The 20,579-nt window shown below is 42.2% G+C and overlaps 1 protein-coding gene across 1 annotated transcript in view; it reads right to left on the reverse strand.

The window, feature by feature from the left end:
- Positions 1 to 20,579, reverse strand: part of EIF2AK4 (eukaryotic translation initiation factor 2 alpha kinase 4) — a 141,193-nt gene that overhangs the window by 90,579 nt on the left and 30,035 nt on the right. Inside the window, exons 7-14 of the mRNA XM_082275339.1 lie at positions 18,956 to 19,068; positions 15,312 to 15,469; positions 12,799 to 13,334; positions 9,159 to 9,265; positions 4,740 to 4,897; positions 3,403 to 3,824; positions 2,689 to 2,752; positions 1,797 to 1,886 (exon numbers count right to left, since the gene is read on the reverse strand). Coding sequence (XP_082131465.1) covers positions 1,797 to 1,886; positions 2,689 to 2,752; positions 3,403 to 3,824; positions 4,740 to 4,897; positions 9,159 to 9,265; positions 12,799 to 13,334; positions 15,312 to 15,469; positions 18,956 to 19,068 — 1,648 coding nt within the window. The remainder of the gene's footprint in view (positions 1 to 1,796; positions 1,887 to 2,688; positions 2,753 to 3,402; positions 3,825 to 4,739; positions 4,898 to 9,158; positions 9,266 to 12,798; positions 13,335 to 15,311; positions 15,470 to 18,955; positions 19,069 to 20,579) is intronic.

Here is a 20,579-nt window from a genome sequence, read left to right on the forward strand (position 1 = left end):
CCAATTCATCTATCTGCTTTGGGTGCAGGCGCCAGAATTGCAAGTAAGGGAAACCGGCAGTGAAGCCTTCAGGCTTTAAATAAAATAGCTGGCGCACAGCGGGGAATAAATATCACCAGGGGCTATACCAGTGGTACTAGACACACAAATAACCAGAGTGAATAATAATCAGTAAAAAGGACAAATTAAAAAATGACAAATTAAAAAATCCATGTATGGCAAAGTCCATGGAAAAGTCCATAAAAGTCCATAAAAAGCTCAAGGTGCACTCCTGAGGCAGCTCTAGTGACAAGTAGAAGATTTGCTTGGGGCCAACTAGAAGAAAACACAGGCGCCACTCTAAGTGCAGTAACTTGAAACTTTTTTATTGTATAAATTGCTAGATAGGGGGGTACTCACAAAAGGGATGAATAAACAGCTCATAGAACACACTCCGGTAAGGATCAGGATGGCTCGAGCGGTGACGAGGCCGAGGAAGGAGCGCATGCTCCGAGAACGCGTCGCCGGTGCCATGACGTAATCACGCTCGCGGAAGTGACGACGGACGGTCATCTGAGCGTCCCCGGGACGAGGAAGTGCGGCAGTCACCGCTACAGCCTGTCTACTTGTCACCGCTCGAGCCATCCTGATCCTTACCGTAGTGTGTTCTATGAGCTGTTTATTCATCCCTTTTGTGAGTACCCCCCTATCTAGCGGTTTATACAATAAAAAAGTTTCAAGTTACTGCACTTAGAGTGGCGCCTGTGTTTTCTTCTAGTAAGCCTTCAGGCTTTACAGCTGGTTTCCTACTGCGCATGCGTGAGTCACGCTTGCACTTTCTGAATGTTCCCCTTGTCTTCTGGGATACACACAAGTTCCAGAAGGCAGCTGGGGAAGGAGGAGGGGCCGGACGCGACATATATTGCCATGCGGCGATCTTACTAGAAAGAGTGGGAACGGGTACCTGACAGAATCAGGTACCGGCTCCCCCCCCCCCAAATAAAGTTCCAAATGTGGCAATGGAGGGGAGTAGGGTGCCGACAATCAGAGCTTCCCCTTTTAGGTGGAACCCCTCTTTACATTTAAAATTGGTTAAGGAAGCAAATGATTATTCAGCGATTTTCCAAAATGGCTGCATCTGACAAAAGGAAGTGCTCACCATTGCTTTGTAGTACACAACTTTTCCTCGGCCATCTGACGGTGCAATGTTTGTATGGGGAACATAGACTGACTGCAGTGCAAATATTTCAACATGCTGGAAAATCCCCACATATGAAAACAAGCACTTTCCGCATTGACAAGTAATAGTTATCACTTAGCCTCCATAATGGGCAAATGCCTTAAGCAAGTGTCCCATTACTTCCAAATATTAGCCCATATGTAGCCAGCATTAGGAAGTAAATCCGCAAAAGTTGCTGACAGATTGCCCATGGAACAGGTTTCATTTAAAGCAGAACTTTACTGCTCACAGGAGAGGTGGGCTCTTGCCCTCTGGTGTGCCATCCTCCAGTGATGTGATGCCAAGGATGGGCCAGGGGTGTACACTGCATTGTGCATGTGATGTGGGCAGTGTACATCATTTGAAAGATTTTATTTTTTTATTTTTTTTGGCAGACTGCGTGCCTCTTTTGCCAAAAACTCTAATTCTAGCAATTTTTCTAAATAGGAACAATAATTCAATTTGAACAGGGACAAGGAAAGGAACTGCCAGCACAGACAATACAAGCCCAAAAGCACCAAGAACAACAAGAATGTATATAAAATTATCAAGGAATTATCCTTTTAAAAATGGTAAAATCCACCTGGCACCATCACACCTGAATATAGAGGTAATGCACAGCCTGTGTGGCCACTTCAGAGTGCGATTCTTTGTGCTCTCCTGCTTTGTCCCCAACACACTCTTCATCCTGTTTAGAAAGACAGTAATCAATACAACACAATATAAATAATTCAGGTCAGGCTGGTCAAGATAAAGAATAAGAGGCTTCTCAATTTAGATATCTACAATCTTCCTTTAGAATGAACTCTGGCTCAACTATATACATTGAAAACATTATTGCTGATTACAGTCTACTTTCCAGGTCCCACGTGTAAAATTCAGTTTGCCAAGTATTATGCATCAAATAATAGCCATTTTTAAAATAAAATTTTTATCCTTTTCATCCTTTCTTGGCTATCAGGACCACAGATCTCCTGCATTATCTTTGCATCCATTTCCTGTCTACATGCATGCCATATCTACATGTATATAACCTGGACAGGGCTGAGAATCCCTATGTGCTGAAAGAAGATGGTCCGAGCTGATTACTAACAGCATATCCATTGAGTCAGTATATATAAAGCTGACTGTATGTTCAATACACCCAATGAATGTGGCACCTAGACATACTAAAACAATATTAATCTCTGAAGAAAGAGTTGGTAATTATACAGACGTATATGGGTACTTGAAGGAAACCTACAGATACTCATTATCCAATCATTTTATTCTCAGGATAAGACAACAGCTGTCCCTCATAAAAGGCTCAATAAAAACTCCAGGACCAACAGCATGGGGAAAAATACACCAGGGAGTGTGGGAATTTTGGGGTGAATTCCTATTGTTCCCTATTTTAGTGCACAAATAGTGCTTCAGATCCAACAAGAATACATGTTTTATTACTCAATAATAAACAGACAAAATAGCTCCTGTAAAAACGTAGGTTTTACCTGATCAGGGCTATTTTCATCCTCATTTTCAAAAAGAATTTCACTATCTGAGTCTGTTCCTTGCCTGGAAGAAAGAGAATAACAAAGGACGGGGGGGGGGGGGGGGGGGGATGAATAGCTTTAATAAATATAACTGCCAAATAGTGAGTTACTCCATTTGCTTGGCTTCAACATACTGCAGGTTGTACAGATTTCTATATAGGCCCTGGAAGGCAGCATAACTTATTTTGAATGTAATAGCATTTTCATTGTCATATACTAGGTAATTGGGGGGGTGGGGGGTGTAATAACCAATTAAAGAGGAGGCCATACAACACCAGAGTGCTGGGTTCAATTACCACCAAGATTTTGTCTGCCTGGAGTTCCTATGCACGTGTTAGTTTCTTTCACATTCCAAAAATGTATTATTAGGGTAAAGTGTAACCTAAACCATTGGCAGAATGGGGAATGCTTAGTACGTTTGTCTGGTGTTGTTTAGATCTGAGTTAAAGAAAAGCCATAGACCCAGCCAGCAACAAAAACCTTTAAAAAGGTTCAAAACCGTCACTATTTATAAAGAAAAAAAAAATGTCCCGAGTTCTATTTTAAGGAAGCTCAGACCAAATCCTAAGCTATACTGTTGGAATGCCATCTACTTCATCCAGTTTCCATTCTGTTCTAATGGTGTTACTAAAGGAAAATACAACAGGATGAAAATCGTAACAGCAAGCTTACAAGAAAGATGGAGAAAATACGCCCTCTTCATCATCGTCATCCTCATCACTGGAATCCTGATCAGTGGTGTTACAGTGCGCACTGGAAGACCGTTCACAGGAGGTGCTCCATTCAACAGAGCTGCTCATAATTGGGGCTGGAGCATTGGCCTCCACATCATCTATCAGTCCCAGTTCATTCTTCACAGCCTGCTCTGTCTTTACTTGCACCTTCTTCTCTGCACATACTGCAGGAGATTTAGGAGTGGCAGAAGATGGGAGCTCATGCTTCTCAATCCAGGCATTGTAGTATCGCACTATGTTTTCATGGTTCAGTCTAGACAGTAATGTCACCTCGCCTTTAATTCTCCTGAAATGTTTGCTGGCAGGATTGATCTGAACTCGTTTTACTGCATAGTAGCAGCCATCCAGCTTATTTTGAACCTGTAAGCAAGCGAGATAAAAGCACATAATGCAGGATATTTGGTGTAAAAACTTATTAATTTCACCATTACTCTAAGGGGTTGTGCATTTGACAAAAAAATTGGCATGAAAAGTCTTAGCCTAAATCTTCGTGAGGCTTTTATGTCTAACCTGTTAACCAAAAACATGCACTGCACATTTAACATGGTTAGCACTCAGCTTACAGCACATTTGGAAGGGGAAGAATGGGAGGGACAATTCATTACTTTTACTATTCAAAAATATTATCCAGTAGAAAATTCTATTTCAATTTTTACTTAGGACATACAACCAAACTCTTTGCAATGTGGTCCCTGCTTAAAATCGAAATGAATGGGAACACTGAGATATTCAACAATAAAGTGAAAGCAAGCTTACCTGGAGCTTAGACTGTTCCTAAAAGTGTAAGTTCACCTTAACAGAAAAAATGTGACCTAACACCGGACCCCCCTTTTCCCCCTTTCCCCACACCGCTCCAATGGCTGAGGGATTTGAAATCCCCGCTGCCTTCTCTCCTCTCCGTCAACTGCTGCTAGGACAGACTAGGCAGATTGTGATTGGTCAGAGCCGTCCATGTGACGGTGCTGACCCCCTGGTCCGTGGGGAGGGGGCTGGTGTTAACACTCTAAAGTGGTAAAAAAAACATAACCCTGTAATGTATTTTTTATGAAAATGTTTCTTACGGTGTTCTTATGCTTCCTTGCAAAGTGTGTTTTTTTTACTCTGGCTTTTTACTACGGAGTTTATTGACAATTGCTTGTGATACTAGAAGTCAGTGCTGGAATGTTTTTCTATTGTGTATCAATATCCACTGTAACTACCTTTATTCATATTTCATGTTCATATTTTAAAAATCTTTTAACAAAGTTAAAAGAAAAAAAAAAAAAAAAGAATTACCTTGATAACAGCCCCGAAGGCACCTCTCCCCAGCATCTGTAATTCTTCAAACTCATTGAAGTAGCGAGAAAACTGCCTCTGTGACTCTATATGGAATGAAGCATTTATTAAAGAAGCTTGGGGAATGACGGTTTCTGTGCAGTCCACTCCTGTGTAATCTGGGGGTAAAAAAAAAAAAAAAAGAATTAAGGTCTCCATAACAAATCAACTTTTTTGCATATTGCTCCTAAAATGTACATTGCATGCATTTGCCAAATGGGTCTTTGGCAAAAACTGGATTTTTGTCTTACCATAAAATCCTTTTCTCTAAGGTTCACTGACGGGCACAGCTTCAAGTCTTCAGACCACTGGGCTTTATGCTGTCTCTCTTCAGGAGTAGGACTAGGTGGAAACATTTTTGGTTATGCCCCTGGGGCAGTCCCAGAGGGTATACCATCCCTTCCTGCTGTAGGACTCCAGTTTGTAACAAGCAGGGTCAGAAGAACATATAACTCAACTCCAACAGAGGGGGAGGCTGCTGTGTCTGTCAGTGAACCTCAGAGAAAATGATTTTTCAGTGAGACAAAAATCCAGTTTTCTTTCGTTCACTGACGGACACAGCTTCAAGTCTTCAGACCATTGGAAAGTCCCAAAGCAAAGGGGTGGGGAAAAAAAACACAGAAAACACAGAATTCCCAACAAGGCTAAACATAGCTAACCAGGTAACAACAGGAGCTCAACTAGGAACAACTGGAGCTCAACACCAGGAAACATTTTTACCCTCAAGAAGCGGAAGCCTCAGCAACCGCAGCTTGCAAACTTTGCGCCAAACGCTGCATCTGAAGATGAAAGTACATCCACCTTATAAAATTTTGTGAATGAGTGTACAGATGAACATGTAGCCGACTTGCACACCTGAACCACTAATGCCTGATGACGGAAGGCCCAGGAAGCACTAAGCGCCCTTGTAGAATGCGCTTTAACAGGGAAAGGAGGAACCTGACCCTTATTAAAAGGCCTGCACCACCGTCTGCCTGATCCACTTGGAAATGGTCAAAGCAGATGTGGCCTGCACCTTACAAGGTCCATCTGTAAGAACAAACAAAGAATCAGACTTTCAAATCGGTTCAGTCACCACCAGGTACACCCGAATCGCCCTTACCAAATCTAAGGAATGTAAGGCGATGTTTCGGCTTAGGACATAGGAACGCAGAAGCAGAGGATACAGGTTAAGGCGGGGGGTGCTTCTTGCCAGGCCTCCTTTGAAGGACCATATCTACTTTGGCTACCAGCGACTGCAGGGCTGCCGTCATGGTTGCTAGGGCGGACTAAGACCCAGAGGGTCCCGCAGCTTCCAGGAGTGGATTGGACGGAGAAACATGCTCCAGAGGCTCCATGACCATAAAGGAGCGGTGCCCTTGCACCGCTAGGGCACCACAAGATTCAGCGCACCCACAGCGCTGTATACAGCAGAGGAAGGATAGAGTACCCCCAGAGAGCACCAAAACAGTCTGCCACACTGCTAGAAAGAGGAAGAGGAAATGCCGACCTGACACTAAAGGCCCCCCGCCACCCAGCACTGCATCAGACTACAAGAAAATGGCCGCCGTTAAACGCTATGGGGAAACCAAAAACATGGCTGCTGGACTACACAAACATAACCGCCGAAGCCGGGAATACAGAATCCATGGCAAAATGGCGGCACCAGGCTGCCCTGCACGGGACCCAGGACCCCACTTGACCCCAGGAGGGGACCCCCCCCCCCCTGCAGCACCCAGGTGCAAACACCACTACTTCTCTTATCGAGCACCATACAAGCCCCCCCCACCCAAAAAGACCCATGCCCCCCAAAAGGGGGCTAGTGGAGGGGACAGGGGCAGACGAGAGCACCTACACCGGGGAAACCCCACTAAGGAGAAGGGGGAAAAGTCTGAGGGGAAGGAAGGACACAGAAGGGGTCTACCATCCCCAGGGAGGGCCCGCGACCACCCCAACAATTCTGTAAGAAAGAAGGGGGGACACTACTCACCATACCACGGTCACAAGGCGGGCACTACTTCCAGCAGTCCACCGCACCATCTTGGAATGGGGGTGCAGCGGCCTGAGGTACACTGCGACTCTGATTGTGACTGCTGTCGTGACCAGGGCAATGCGACCTCACTAGGGGTTTCACTCGCGGGCCAGCCCCCGTCCAGTGGGGCTATGTCGCGGCCAACCTAACGCGGAGCTAATAGTTGGATTGCGCTCGCAGGCCAGACTGGGAAGACCATGAGGATCTAGAATATCCAGTGCATCGACCAGTCCAGCTGTTGATTGTAGTTCACACAGGAACAGTTGATTGTGTCTTTACAAAAATAAAGAAAAAGTTAAAAATTCCATTTTAAAAAGAAAAGAATGCCAGGACCACAGATCCCAGGAGAGCCAGGTCCTTACATCTGACAAGGCAGAAAAAACTGGAGTCCTACAGCAGGAAGTTATGGTATACCCTCCTTTGGGACTGCCCCAGGGGCGAAACCAAAAAAGTTACCGTCTAGTTCTACTCCTGAAGAGAGACAGCATAAAGCCCAATGGTCTGAAGGATTGAAGCTGTGTCTGTCAGTGAACGAAAGAGAAATACCAGTTTTTAAGTAAAGTATAGAATACACAGAATTCTCTGAACTATCCTATTGGCCCAATGTCCAATCATTGTCCAAATCTTGCCATCTCAACCTCTGCAACATCTCCAAAATACGCCTCTTTCTTGCCAATGACACCACAAAGCTCCTAGTTCACTCCCTGGTCATCTCTCGCCTCAACTACTGCAACTCCCTTCTCATTGGCTTACCTTTACATAGGCTATCCCCCCTTCAGTCCAACATGAATGCTGCTGCCAGACTCATCCACCTTACCAACCATTCAAGTGTCTGCCACTCCTCTCTGCGAATCCCTCCATTGGCTGCCACTCACCCAACTAATTAAATTCAAAACACTAACAATAACTTACAAAGCCATCCTCAAGCCAGAAATTGTTCTTTGTTCCTCCCAAAACCTCCTGTTCTCTAGCTCCCTCGTCACCTCCTCCCATGCTCGCCTCCAGGACTTTTCCCTAGCCTCTACCATCCAATGGAACTCCCTACCCCAATTTGTCCGACTATCTCCTACTCTGTTTGCTTTTAGACGATCCCTGAAACCCCTTATCTCCAGAGAATCCTATTCTACCCACACCTAACAACTTTACTTTTATTTTCTTCGCCGGCTCATCCCCCACAGCTATTACCTTTTGTATCACTTGACTCTCCCTAAATTAGTGGTCTAAAAACTGTGTTATACAAAGGCTGATAGCACAGCAATCACATATCTCATTCTCAATGCAAATAACATATATCACAATAAAATAAAACTTATAACCACCAATGCACATAAACACCATAAGTGATCTGTGTATATGCAAACAAAATAATTCTCTATTAAGTCTTAATGTCCATAAACAGTAATATCTTTATTCTCATATAAATGTGGAAATCTTCAAAAACACCAGCAAAGTGTCCACCATCTAAGCTGAGCTTCACACTCACCAGGAGTTGTATGACCCTACTAAAACTTCATATAACATGCAGTTCATAGGAATAATACACCAATTATCGGGATCGGCTTCATCTCACAGCCGTATTGTACACATCCTATAGTTCTCGGGTAGTAGCATGCCAATACCACACCAGGAGTGTAGAAGGTTAAATAGAAAGCGAGGTGTGAGGTTTAGAGGTATAAGTATTGTCACATGCCGCCTCATCCCAGGATAAAGTCCATCACCAAGACGAAACACGTCAAGAGGTGTGGCCGAAACACGTACTGAGGTTTACAAGAGCCGATGGAAGGTGATCATTACTGGGCGAGTGAGAGATACCTAGAGCGACACATTTGCAATACACATAGTGACATAGGAGCTTACATTCTGATACTTGCTATAGTGGTGCAGGCTGTTGCACCCTATTGTGAGTAATTGTCCAAGGCTTTTTATTTTTTTCTAAATAAAATACCACTATTTGGAGCATTATATATTTTTCATATAGTGCCTGAGAACTATGTGTGAACAATATGGCTGTGAGGCAAAGGTGAAGCCGAACCAATTTAGCAAGTATTACTCCCACAAAGCACTTATGTTCTGAAAGTTTAGTAGGGCCATACAACTCTGTGCTTTCAACATTTGTCTAACAACATTTTTAGATTGCTTGGCTATTATATTGACCTACTGACTTCAATACTTCCAGTCACGGACTTGGAACAGAGTGTGCAAATCAAGAAAGTCGGAAGCAATTTTTTGTATGCTTGTTCACAGTGACTTAAAGCACTAAACCAAAGGGTCAGCATAGGAGAAAGCATATCAACTAGCTTTTTCATAAAAGGAGCTTAGTGAAGCCAGCCACCGTGTTGATCCCATAGTCAGACTGCTTTAGGGCTCACCCTCTGGACTGTCCTCAGTGAGCGAGCCTTGTGGAGGAGGATTGATGAAGCTGTGACCCAACAATTGCTGTGCACTCCAGCGCTCCTTGTCTTCCAGGCACACGCAACTAGTTAGAAGAACATATCATTAGTTTCTATAAAGTCATGCATACATGTAAAGTGGGGATCGAAAGTTTGGGCACCCCAAGTAAAAATTTGTATTAATGTGCATAAAGAAGCCAAGGAAAGATGGAAAAATCTCCAAAAAGGCATCAAATTACAGATTAGACATTCTTATATAATGCCAACAAAAGATAGATTTTATTTCCATCATTGACCCTTTCAAAATTACAGAAAACAAAAAAATGGTGTCTGCAAAAGTTTGGGCACCCTGCAGAATTTATAGCATGCACTGTCCCCTTTGCAAGGCTAAGACCTGCCAGTGTCATGGATTGTTCTCAATCATCGTCTTGGAAGACCAGGTGATGTCAATCTCAAAGGTTTTAAATGCCCAGACTCATCTGACCTTGCCCCAACAATCAACACTATGGGATCTTCTAAGCAGTTGTCTAGAAAACTGAAACTGAAAATAGTTGACGCTCACAAAGCTGGAGAAGGCTATAAGAAGATAGCAAAGTGTTTTCAGATGTCAATATCCTCTGTTCAGAATGTAATTAAGAAATGGCAGTCATCAGGAACAGTGGAAGTTAAAGCAAGATCTGGAAGACCAAGAAAAATATCAGACAGAACAGCTCGCAGGATTGTGAGAAAAACAATTCAAAACCCATATTTGACTGCAGGATCCCTTCAGAAAGATCTGGCAGACACTGGAGTTGTGGTACACTATTCCACTATAAAGAGATACTTGTACAAATATGGTCCTCATGGAAGAGTCATCAGAAGAAAACCTCTTCTACGTCCTCACCACAAAAATCATCATTTGAACTTTGCAAATGAACATATAGACAAGCCTGATGCATTTTGGAAACAAGTTCTGTGGAGGTTAAAATTAAACTTTTTGGCCGGAATGAGCAAAGGTACGTTTGGAGAAGAAGGGGCACAGAATTTAATGAAAATAACCTCTGTCCAACTGTTAAGCATGGGGGTGGATCAATCATGCTTTGGGGTTGTATTGCAGCCAGTGGCACAGGGAACATCTCACGAGTAGAAGGAAAAATGGATTCAATAAAATTTTAGCAAATTTTGGATGGTAACTTTATGCCATGTGTGAAAAAGCTGAAGTTAAAGAGAGGATGGCTCTACAAATGGATAATGATCCTAAACACACCTCGAAATCCACGGGGCATTACATCTAGAGGCGTAAACTGAAGGTTTTGCCATGGCCTTCACAATCTTCTGACCTCAACATAATTGAAAATCTATGGATAGACCTTAAAAGAGCAGTGCGTGACAGACAGCCCAGAAATCTCAAAGAACTGGAAGACTTTTGTAAGGAAGAATGGGAAAAGATACCTCAAACAAGAATTGAAAGACTCTTGGCTGGCTACAAAAAGCGTTTACAAGCTGTGATAATTGCCAAAGGGGGCAGTACAAGATATTAACTCTGCAGGGTGCCCAAACTTTTGCAGACACCATTTTTTTGTTTTCTGTAATTTTGAAAGTGTCAATGATGGAAATAAAATCTAACTTTTGTTGACATATTATAAGAATGTCTAATCTGTAATTTGATGCATTTTGGAGATTTTTCCATCTTTCCTTGGCTTCTTTATGCACATTAATACAAATGTTTACCTGGGGTGCCCAAACTTTCGATCCCCACTGTATGTCCTCATCAGACAACAAAAGCACTGTATTCCAATAAAAAGGCACAAATATCAAAAAGGTATGACACACTTGTTATAAAAAAAAAAATAAAAAGAGTTGAGAAAACTAAAGTAAAAAACCAACCTCTAGTTTTCAGGGAAAAAGACCAACTTTTAAGAACAGCCTGGCTGAGAAATCTTCCAGTGTGATGTGACATATTTCTGGGTGTCAGGAGAAGTGACGCACTGTTCTCCTTCCCATGTAACAGTGCTTTGCCTGGCCATTCAGGTACCCAGTGCTGTCACATGGGGGATAGAGTCCCTTACATGTAATAAACGACACAGGAGTCCCGGAGCACTATGGGTTTTTTAAACAACACAGCTGGGAGGAGGGGAAAAGAAGTGAGAGAGGGGAAAGAAAGAGGAGGGGAAGGAGGTGAAAAAAAGATGAAAGTGAGCCTAAAGCTTATGGAAATGCATAGCATTAAAAGAGATGTATGGGGGTTTTTTGTTTCGATTCATACTTACCTAGGTGGATGCAGCATCGGTCTGATGCTGCATCTGTCCCCCCATGCCTCCAACACTGAGAACCGAGCGATCGAACACCACCATTCACACGGTTCTCACAGCTCCCCGAGCAGAGCTGCTGTCAGCAGCTCTCTGCTCTGCCCCCTCCTTGCTCACTGGAGCGCTGGGCTGTGGAGGGGGCAAGAACAGCCGGCACTCATCGGCTCACCGGTGCCGGTCCAGGCATGTGGGCGGATCATGATTCCATTGTGGTGATGATGCCTGAGCCTGGACTGGCTCGGTGACATCAGCAGAGAGTGGACTTGAGACTGTTCTATACTGAAAACGGGTCGCAGGAGTGCATAAAGAACTGCACTCCACATGAGAAGTACAGCCAAACAAGCTTTAGCTGTGCTTCTCCTTCAAAGAATATTAAGGAATGTGCTAAGGAAAAAAAAAAGTTGGAGAAAACATGTACTGAACCGCTTCCTCTCACAACATTCAGGATCCTTCACATTCCCAGGATCTCAACAGAAGAAGCGTGACGTCACCCTCACCTAAGCACCATGCAAAAAAGACAGGCATAACGCAAGTCAATATTCTGATGTATTTTCTTACAGGTGCATTTTCCCAATACTATATGTAGCACAGGGGGTCCTGATCTAATAAGCAGACTATTCTGCCTCTCTTCTCATTTCCTTCTGTTCTCCTCTTTTTCTTTACGTTCCTTATCAGCATTATTATTTAATGTTTATGCAAAGTTACTTGACGCCACACTGATCTTCCACTTTTGTGAATGTCCTGACGGTATGGAAGTCACACACACCTTTGATCCTTTTTCTGGGTGGCTACCTGAAGACATTCCCATATTTGTAGATGATATGATATTGATCAATGTATTTGTATTGGGATGTTGATATTGACTTACCACCATATTTGTGTGGATATTGTCAAGCTGTGCTCACAATTTCAATGTGAATTTATTTTTTATTATTTGATAATAAAAATGTATTCAACCTAATAAGCAAACCAATCAATTTACTGCAATGTGCACTTTAAATGTATTCACTTTTTTTTTTTTTTAGGCCTAAGAACCCAAGGTTCACACTAGTGCTGCTGCATTATCAAGCATTTTTCAGAGTGTTTTTGATGTGTTTTCATGCTTAAACAAAAAACCCTGCCAAAAACATGTACATGCATTTTTCATGCTCTTTACATGTTCTCCTATTGAAGTCTATGCAGCCAAAAACACAGTATGCTGCACCAAAAGAACCACCTGAACCTTTTCCAAAATCTCACTGCACCATGTTGCATTGAGAAATTGCATTAGTGTGAACAGGACGTAGTGTAAACTGGGACACTACAATCAATTAAAAAAAAAAAAGACTTACTTTTTGAGGAAATCCTGGAAGTCAGCAGGCAACTCACTGGGTACTTTCACTGGATATTCTCTAACCACCTTCCCCTGGTTAAGTGACAGCAGCAAGAGGCCAAGTTTCCATATATCGCCCTTCTTGCCAGTTTTACTTGGCAGGGCGTCCTCGCTGAAACGGACTTTGGTCTGCTCAAAAACGTCCTCTTTGCAGATGTCTGCCAGGCGTTTGGAAAGGCTATAGTCTGTTAATTTGACTTTCTCATCGCTGGTCACCAGCACACCAGAGGCGCATAATACCTTGTGTACTACGGAATTACTGTGCAAATAATCCAAAGCAGATAGAAGCTGAGATGCGTAACGTCGAAGCTGGTCCACAGGAACCTGAACCTCCTGTGCAAGGAAGCTGGAAAGTTTAGTTCCATTTACATGTTCAACCACAATCCCGACAGAAATTGAATCTTCCTTCTCCTTCACTCTCATGGCAAGATAACGCACAATATTGGGATGATTAAGCTTGGTGAGGGAGCTAAATTCAGTCTCAGTACCGTGAATCTGATGGACAAATTAAATAGGAGTAAAAAAGGAAATTAAATATGTCACCAGGATTACCCCATGCTTACAGTTCATCTAAAATATAAAAGTCCTGCATAATTCTAAAAACAACCGAATACAACAAAATTCAACTAAACATTTCAACTAAACCTTTAGCTTAATACAGGAAGGATTTTACATTTTTCAAACATCTAAAGGAAGGAAATGCTTCTATGACAATGATGTGATGTATCCTGCCAACATGGGGTTACAAGACGAAATAAATGTTCATTACTTAAATGGGATCAGTGGAGCTACACTGTAAAGTTTAAAGCTGAATTCCAGGAATTCAGCAACTTTGCAAAAAGTGAAGGCACCCTATAATTTAAGCTCAATTAAGTGCATGTCACCTCCTAGACTTATATTACTTATATGTGACAGGTTTATTGCACTCCCGAAGGACGATTGCACACACTGCAGTTATTCCCGCCCCTCCCCTCTGCTGCCCATTTACAGAAGCCTTTGTATTTTGTGAATGAGTTCACATAATACAAAGGCTTCCGTGAATGTGCAGGAGGAGGAGAGATGCGGGAATAGCAATTCCAGCAACTCTGCTCTAGAAGGAGCCGAGACCACAGTGAGCAGCCTCGGAGCTCCAGAAGTTATCTTTCTAGAATACAAAATGTGAGTCCATATACAGTATAACATACGTCAGCACAATACTATATTAAGATTCATCATCATATTTATAGTATATACCAAATATATTAAAGTGCTGACTTACTCATAGCACACACATACAGAGAAGCATCACAACAAAGGAAAAAGAAAAAACACAACACATACTGTGTATGTACTCTATGGACAATAGAAAATTACACAAATTGGAATTCATAAATTTCTAGATACAAAAAGCACCCCAATTTCAAAATAACTAATAATTTTAATATGGTATTGTGCTAACGTATGTTTTATATGGACTCACATTTTTTATTCCTATGTTGAACAGTTATTTTAGTGAACACATGAATGTATGCATATGGCTTCTATGTGGTATACATTTATTGGTCAGTCCCTCACATGTTATGAGGTGGTATGGATATACACACTATTATATAACTCTGTACTAATATGTTTATGTGTGATAGGGCTTGCAAATAGCAAAATGATTTGGGAATTTGTCAATTCAGGGTAATTATGTATACTATTGTTTTTTTTTTTTTTACACTATATCTATCTAGAGTTTGGTCATGCATATTGTAGTTATAATTAAGTACTCATACAAGTGCGAAACGCGTCAGTTGTTTTGTTCCTACACAACTGAAAGCTGTATGAATTTTACCCTCTTCAATAAAGGGGAATTGCATTGGAGTGCAGCCGCCCAGACATCTTTTTTGTTTCTACATGTTGTGCATACAGAGCCAGCACCCTCTGCCTATGCTTATACAAGGTTTACTGGAGGAGCTTTCACCTTCAGCGGTATCTTGTTTGTTAGTGGACTTATTCACTGTTCACCTGCCCGGTGATTGCTCCTTTCTTTTCTTCTATCCAATACCATACATATATCCATAGTTTTGCACGGAAGTTTGCAATGGATGATTGAACGGTGGTTTCTACAGCAGCAGAGGTCGGGTTCAGTAGAACTTTCATAGCGCCATCACACAACCCCCTTTGAGCTAGTTGGCATATACACACGTTACAATCATAGGACGATGACAGTGTGACTTTAAAAAGATAAATAAAATCGCTCAATTAATCTTTTTATTCTCTTTTGATTTTATCTTTTTATTTGCTTTTATGTATGTGGTGACACTACTAAGAATTGGCTGCTAATCCCTGGACCCTATCCATACTCTATATCTACTATCTATTTATTACATCTGGTATATGGTCAAGCGCATAGGTTTTTTCCTACTTTCATCTCGACAGTGTGACTTTACTGTACAAACCGTGAAAACCCAGTACAAGGCCACAAAAACACCACCAATTACATTGTACCTGTTTTTTGCACTTGTCCACCTTCTCTTTTTCCTGGTTTGTGAGAAACATGCCCATCTTCTTTTGCCACTGAAGCACCCATTCATAGATTATGACAAAATGGCCAGATGCAATTTCCAAGCCATTGTAGACCGATTTCCCAAGCTGTTCATCTTTTCCTATATACAAAGTTAAAAATAAAATACTGATATGCCTGAAATCCAGATATAAACAAGTGTCATCAGAGCCTCAGAGATCGCAGCAGAAATCAAAGTCACTGTTCTATCCACAACTGAATAGGTGACTTGGAACAAAAATGCAACTCAGGAGCTCTGACTTCTCTCCTGACTTCAGTTCCATACATAATTGTCCCAGGCCCAGAGCGGACAAGGGGAATTCAGTCATGTTTTTGATCTGCATAGCACTTGATTAAATACTTTATTTTTACAGTTTTGAGTTGCTTGAAAAATTAGCTGCAAATAAGGAGTAAGCGAGGCAAGGTACTGTCAAAAACCAATGTAACATAGAAAATGACAAAGTGAAGCATTTACTAATCCAATGTGACAAGTATTGTTTGTATTCCTGTTTTCAGCTCCCCATCTACAGCTTCATCAAAATGTGCCTGTTGCCCTTACTAGCGCTGCTGAAGTCTATTAAAAGCATTCCTTGCGAGAGTTTTGAGGATTTTTTTTTTTCTAGAAACTTTTAAGACACTTCTCAGCTAATGCCTCATACACACTGGGCATTTAGCTCCAGTGCACGAGGCTCCATTGTTTAGTGCGGGTGGCAGGTACAGATGCACTATCCAGCCCTGCTGCCGGCAGCCTGTAATATTCTAAAGCCTCGTACACACAATGAGAATATCGGATGAATGATCTTTTTTTTATTCATGCTAATCTCATATTGAAAACGAAGAGGTTACTGAATTTACAAAAATTCTCGTACAACAGAATACAACTTCGGAAGTGATGTAATGTATTGTATTCTTTCGTTACCGTGCATGCATAGTCTTGCTCTTCCCATTTTTTTCTGGACTAAATCTGTACTGATTAAATGAAAATCATACGTTCTGGTATCGTACGAGACATTTTGTGTTTGTCCCTTCAGATGAACAGTCACGATCGGCTCTTGAAAGCTGTGTACAAAAGATCAGATGATCATACAATCGCTTTAAAAGCGGTATTTTTCGTCTGATTTTCTTTATGTGTACTAGGCCTAAGAGGGGCCGACAGCTGCTGCGGCTGGATTGCGCACTGAGTAGTACTTATGTTTACTGTACTATGCACCCAGTGACAAAAGACCCAAACACAAGCAGTCTGAGTTCTGGGCATTTGTTCCTGGCAAATACTGCAGTAAACTTAAAGCGGAACTCTACCCATAACAACTTGCTTCCTCTTGGAGGCTGCCATTATGCTGAAGCCCAGAGCCCCCAAACAGAAGTAAATCATAAAGTGGAACTAAACCCATTGATTTAACGGTTTCAAAAATCAGTTATATTCCTGGAATGCCCATAATAAATACTGTGCAACTGCATGAATGTGCAGCATCATGGCAGTTGCAGATTAAAACAGAGGCGAAGATGGCAGCTTCCTTAGCTGAAAACCACTTTATGGTAAAAAAAAAAAAACCTTGTGTGTAACAAAATCTCCCCTGCCCCCCTTATATTTACCATAACCCCATTAACGACCCAGCACTGTGCATGAGAGCTGAGGCTCTCCTGGCTCTATCCCTCCTCTCTGGGCAGATTGATAGCAGCAGGAGCCATTGGCCTCATATGTAAAATGATTGGGGCTACTCTGTGCAAAACCATTACACCAAGAAGGTAAGTATGACATGCTTTTTATATTAATTGAAAAATAATAATAAATACATAAAAAAAGGAAGGAACCTTTAATATCACTTTAACCACTTGCCTACAGTGCACTTTCACCCCCTTCCTGCCCAGACTGATTTTCAGCTTTCAGCGCTCTCACACTTTGACTGAGAATTACTCAGTCATGCAACACTGTACAGATACAAAAATTGTGTCCTTTTTTTCACACAAATAGAGCTTTCTTTTGATGGTATTTGATCAATACTGGGTTTTTTATTTTTTGTGCTATAAATAAAAAAAAGACTGAAAATATCGTGAAAAAACGCATTTTTCTTTGTTTCTGTCATAATATTTTGCAAATTAGTCATTTTTCTTCACAAATTTTGGCCAAAATTTATACTGCTACTTATCTTTGGTAAAAATAACCCAAGTAAGTGTATAATATTTGGTCTTTGTGAAAGTTATAGAGTCCACAAGCTATGGTGCGAATCATTGAAAATTGATCACACTTGATCTCACACCTGATGTACTGAAGGCCTATCTCATTTCTTGAGACACTAAAAGGTCAGGAAAGTACAAATACCCCCCAAATGACCCCTTTTGGAAAGTAGACATTCCAAGGTATTTAATAAGGGGTATGGTGAGTTTTTTGAAGTTGTAATTTTTTCCCACAATGCTTTGCAAAATGAAGATTTTTTTTTTTTTTTTTTTTTGGGTGACAGGTGACATTGGGGGGGGGCTGAGGACTGTGTGGGGACATTTATTTGTGTGCTTTTACTTTGTGACAAGGTATACAGAGCAGTAACTCACTATTTCTAGCTCTGTTCCCCTCATACTGGAAACTGTATGAGGGGAGAAGAGCTAGTAACAGTCAGTCAGTTACTGCTCTTTGTTTACATTTTGTGATCGGCTGTGAATGGATTCACAGCCGATCACATAGTAAACAGTCACTGTCAGTGACTGTTTACTACTGCCGGTGACAGCTGTGTTCCTACGGAACACAGTGCCACCGACATGACCGCGCTGCGCGCTCCCGATCGCGCATGCGCGGTCATCTTGTGGGCGCCTTCATTGTGATCGGCTGTGTCATTGGAACACAGCCGATCACGTGGGAAACAGCCACGCCCATTGGCTGTTTCCCCCCTGCCAGTGACGGGGGTGTCCCGGCACCGGCAGTGCAGGGCGGCGCGCACGCGATCGCGCGCCTGCCCTGCTTAAAGTGCCGCCGTCATATGACGGCGGCCCAGGATAATGGTCGCTCCGCTCCGCCGTCATATGACGGCGGGTGGGCGGCAAGCGGTTAAGTACTGCTCAAATCGCCATTGAGCCACAGCAGCTGTCAGCTTCTTAGAGGATGATAGGCTCTAGGCAGTGGGACTGGACAGTGCTCCTGTACCTGCCGTACAAAACCTAAAACGCCAGAGCCTAACGCACCGGGTCTAAACTCCCAGTGTGCATGAGGCCTAAGACACTTCACAGCTAAAAAAAAAATTCAGATAATGCATCTCTCCTTAACGCAAGAAACACAACTGCTTGGATGGTGGTAATAAAAAAGGACCCTCCTGTTAAGCAGCAAGTTTGAGAAAGGGCAGTGCAGGAAACAACACCTATAGGCCTGGCTTTAGAAAAGCATATTGCCACTGGTCACTAGAAGTTGCTATACTCAAGAAAACAAATTATTTAATCAATAAGACCGTTAAGACAGTTGCATCATTAGTGACAGCTATACAGTATGACAGGAGCACTTTAAAATATAGCAGTTACTTCACCCCTCTGCGTTTTAAGGAAAAGCAAGTTTTGGTACTGTACATACAGCAAAGATTTTACTAAGTTCTAATTATCAGATACTCACCCAGACATTTCCCTCTGTGCACAACTAGTTGACCAGGACAACCAATGTCAAATGTCAGCACCTCATAGGAAGCTGTACTGTCATCACTACACACAGAGTACTGTCGATCTCGCCTTAAACAAAAAAGACAAAAGTAATTAAGCAAAACACAAAGTGGGGAGGATTCACCTGTCCTAGAACCCAGACACACATGGTGTTGAGGAGGAGAGGAATGTTCTTTTTCCACAAACCCACATTGATTTAAAATAAGAACAAATATCAAGTCAGACCACTTTGTTTAAATTACAGACCATGGCTGGAAAAGACAAACTGTACAAGAATACTGGAGAGGCGGGAGCCATGTGTTATGAGAGGCAAGGATTGTTCCCCATTCATTTACAGTGCTGTGCTCTGCTTACAGATACGCACTGACATTTGACCTTTTCTTTATTTTTTTATTATGTAGTATAGATATTTATATAGAGGTGTAAATGTACACAGAGCTTTATATACTATTCACGGTCGTTATTTCCTTCCCTCAAGAGATTTACGATTGAAGATCCCTAATACAAATGCACATACTAGGGCAAATTTATACAGTAGCCAATTAACCTACTAGCAGAGATCAGATCACCCAGAGGAAACCCACACAAGCACAAGGAGAACATGAGAACTTAATGCAAATAGTGTTCTTGCAAGGATTCGGACTGAGGATCCCAGTGCTATAAGGCCAAAGTGCTAACCACTGAGCCACTGTGCTGTCCACAGTGGCTTTAGACCTGTTCTAGTTGGCCCATTACAGGTGCTCACTCCAAGTGATTACAACTGTGTAAGAAAACTCAGCTTAGTTAATGTATGAAATATAGAAAAATATTCAGCGCTGGACTCTTGTACACACCACTAACAAATGGACCAGCAGCTAAGCACTCAAGGGCAATATCTCCAAAACACCTTCTGAATACATAATAGAAAAAGAGTGCAGCGCAATCTGTTTATCTGTTTACAAGGACACCTATTAACATTGGGACTCTGCATGATTATATGATTTACTTAATGTATGGCAGGTCCCCTCGCACACTTCTATAAGTGCATGTAAGGTCAAAATGACACTTGCAGAAAACAACAGTTTAATTTATTTTCGTACAAATTTATGTAATGCAGTCTTGGTTTAGACTAAGAACCTATTGTCCTTCAGTATTTCAAGAGTTGAACAGGCTCAAAAATGTTAAAGGAGAAGTATAGCCAAAGCTTTTTAGGCTACATTTCTCCTGTGGATCACAGAAGTGCAGTTTGCTCTGCACTCCTGTGATGCATTTTTAGCCCACTGTTGGCTGATAGTCAAGGCTCTGGAAAGATCCAGGCCATATGGTCGGGATCCACCCAGAAGCCTGAATCGGCACCTGACTCAGCCTCTCAGTGATCTGCTGAGAGCATAAACCAGCCTCTCCCGCTCCTTCCACATCCCAGCACTCCAGTGAGTGCTGGAGAGGGGAGGGGGAGCAGAGAGCCGATGACTGACAGTCCTGGCTCTCTGCTCATAGCGAAGGGGAGAACTGAGCGATCAGCGCAGTTTGATTACTGCGTTCTCACTACGAAACCAGCGGGGGACATTGGATCGATGCTGCATCCACCTAGGTGAGTATAA

The sequence above is a fragment of the Pelophylax lessonae genome (genome assembly GCF_965119305.1).
Source record: "Pelophylax lessonae genome assembly, chromosome: 13".
Classification (NCBI taxonomy): domain Eukaryota; kingdom Metazoa; phylum Chordata; class Amphibia; order Anura; family Ranidae; genus Pelophylax; species Pelophylax lessonae.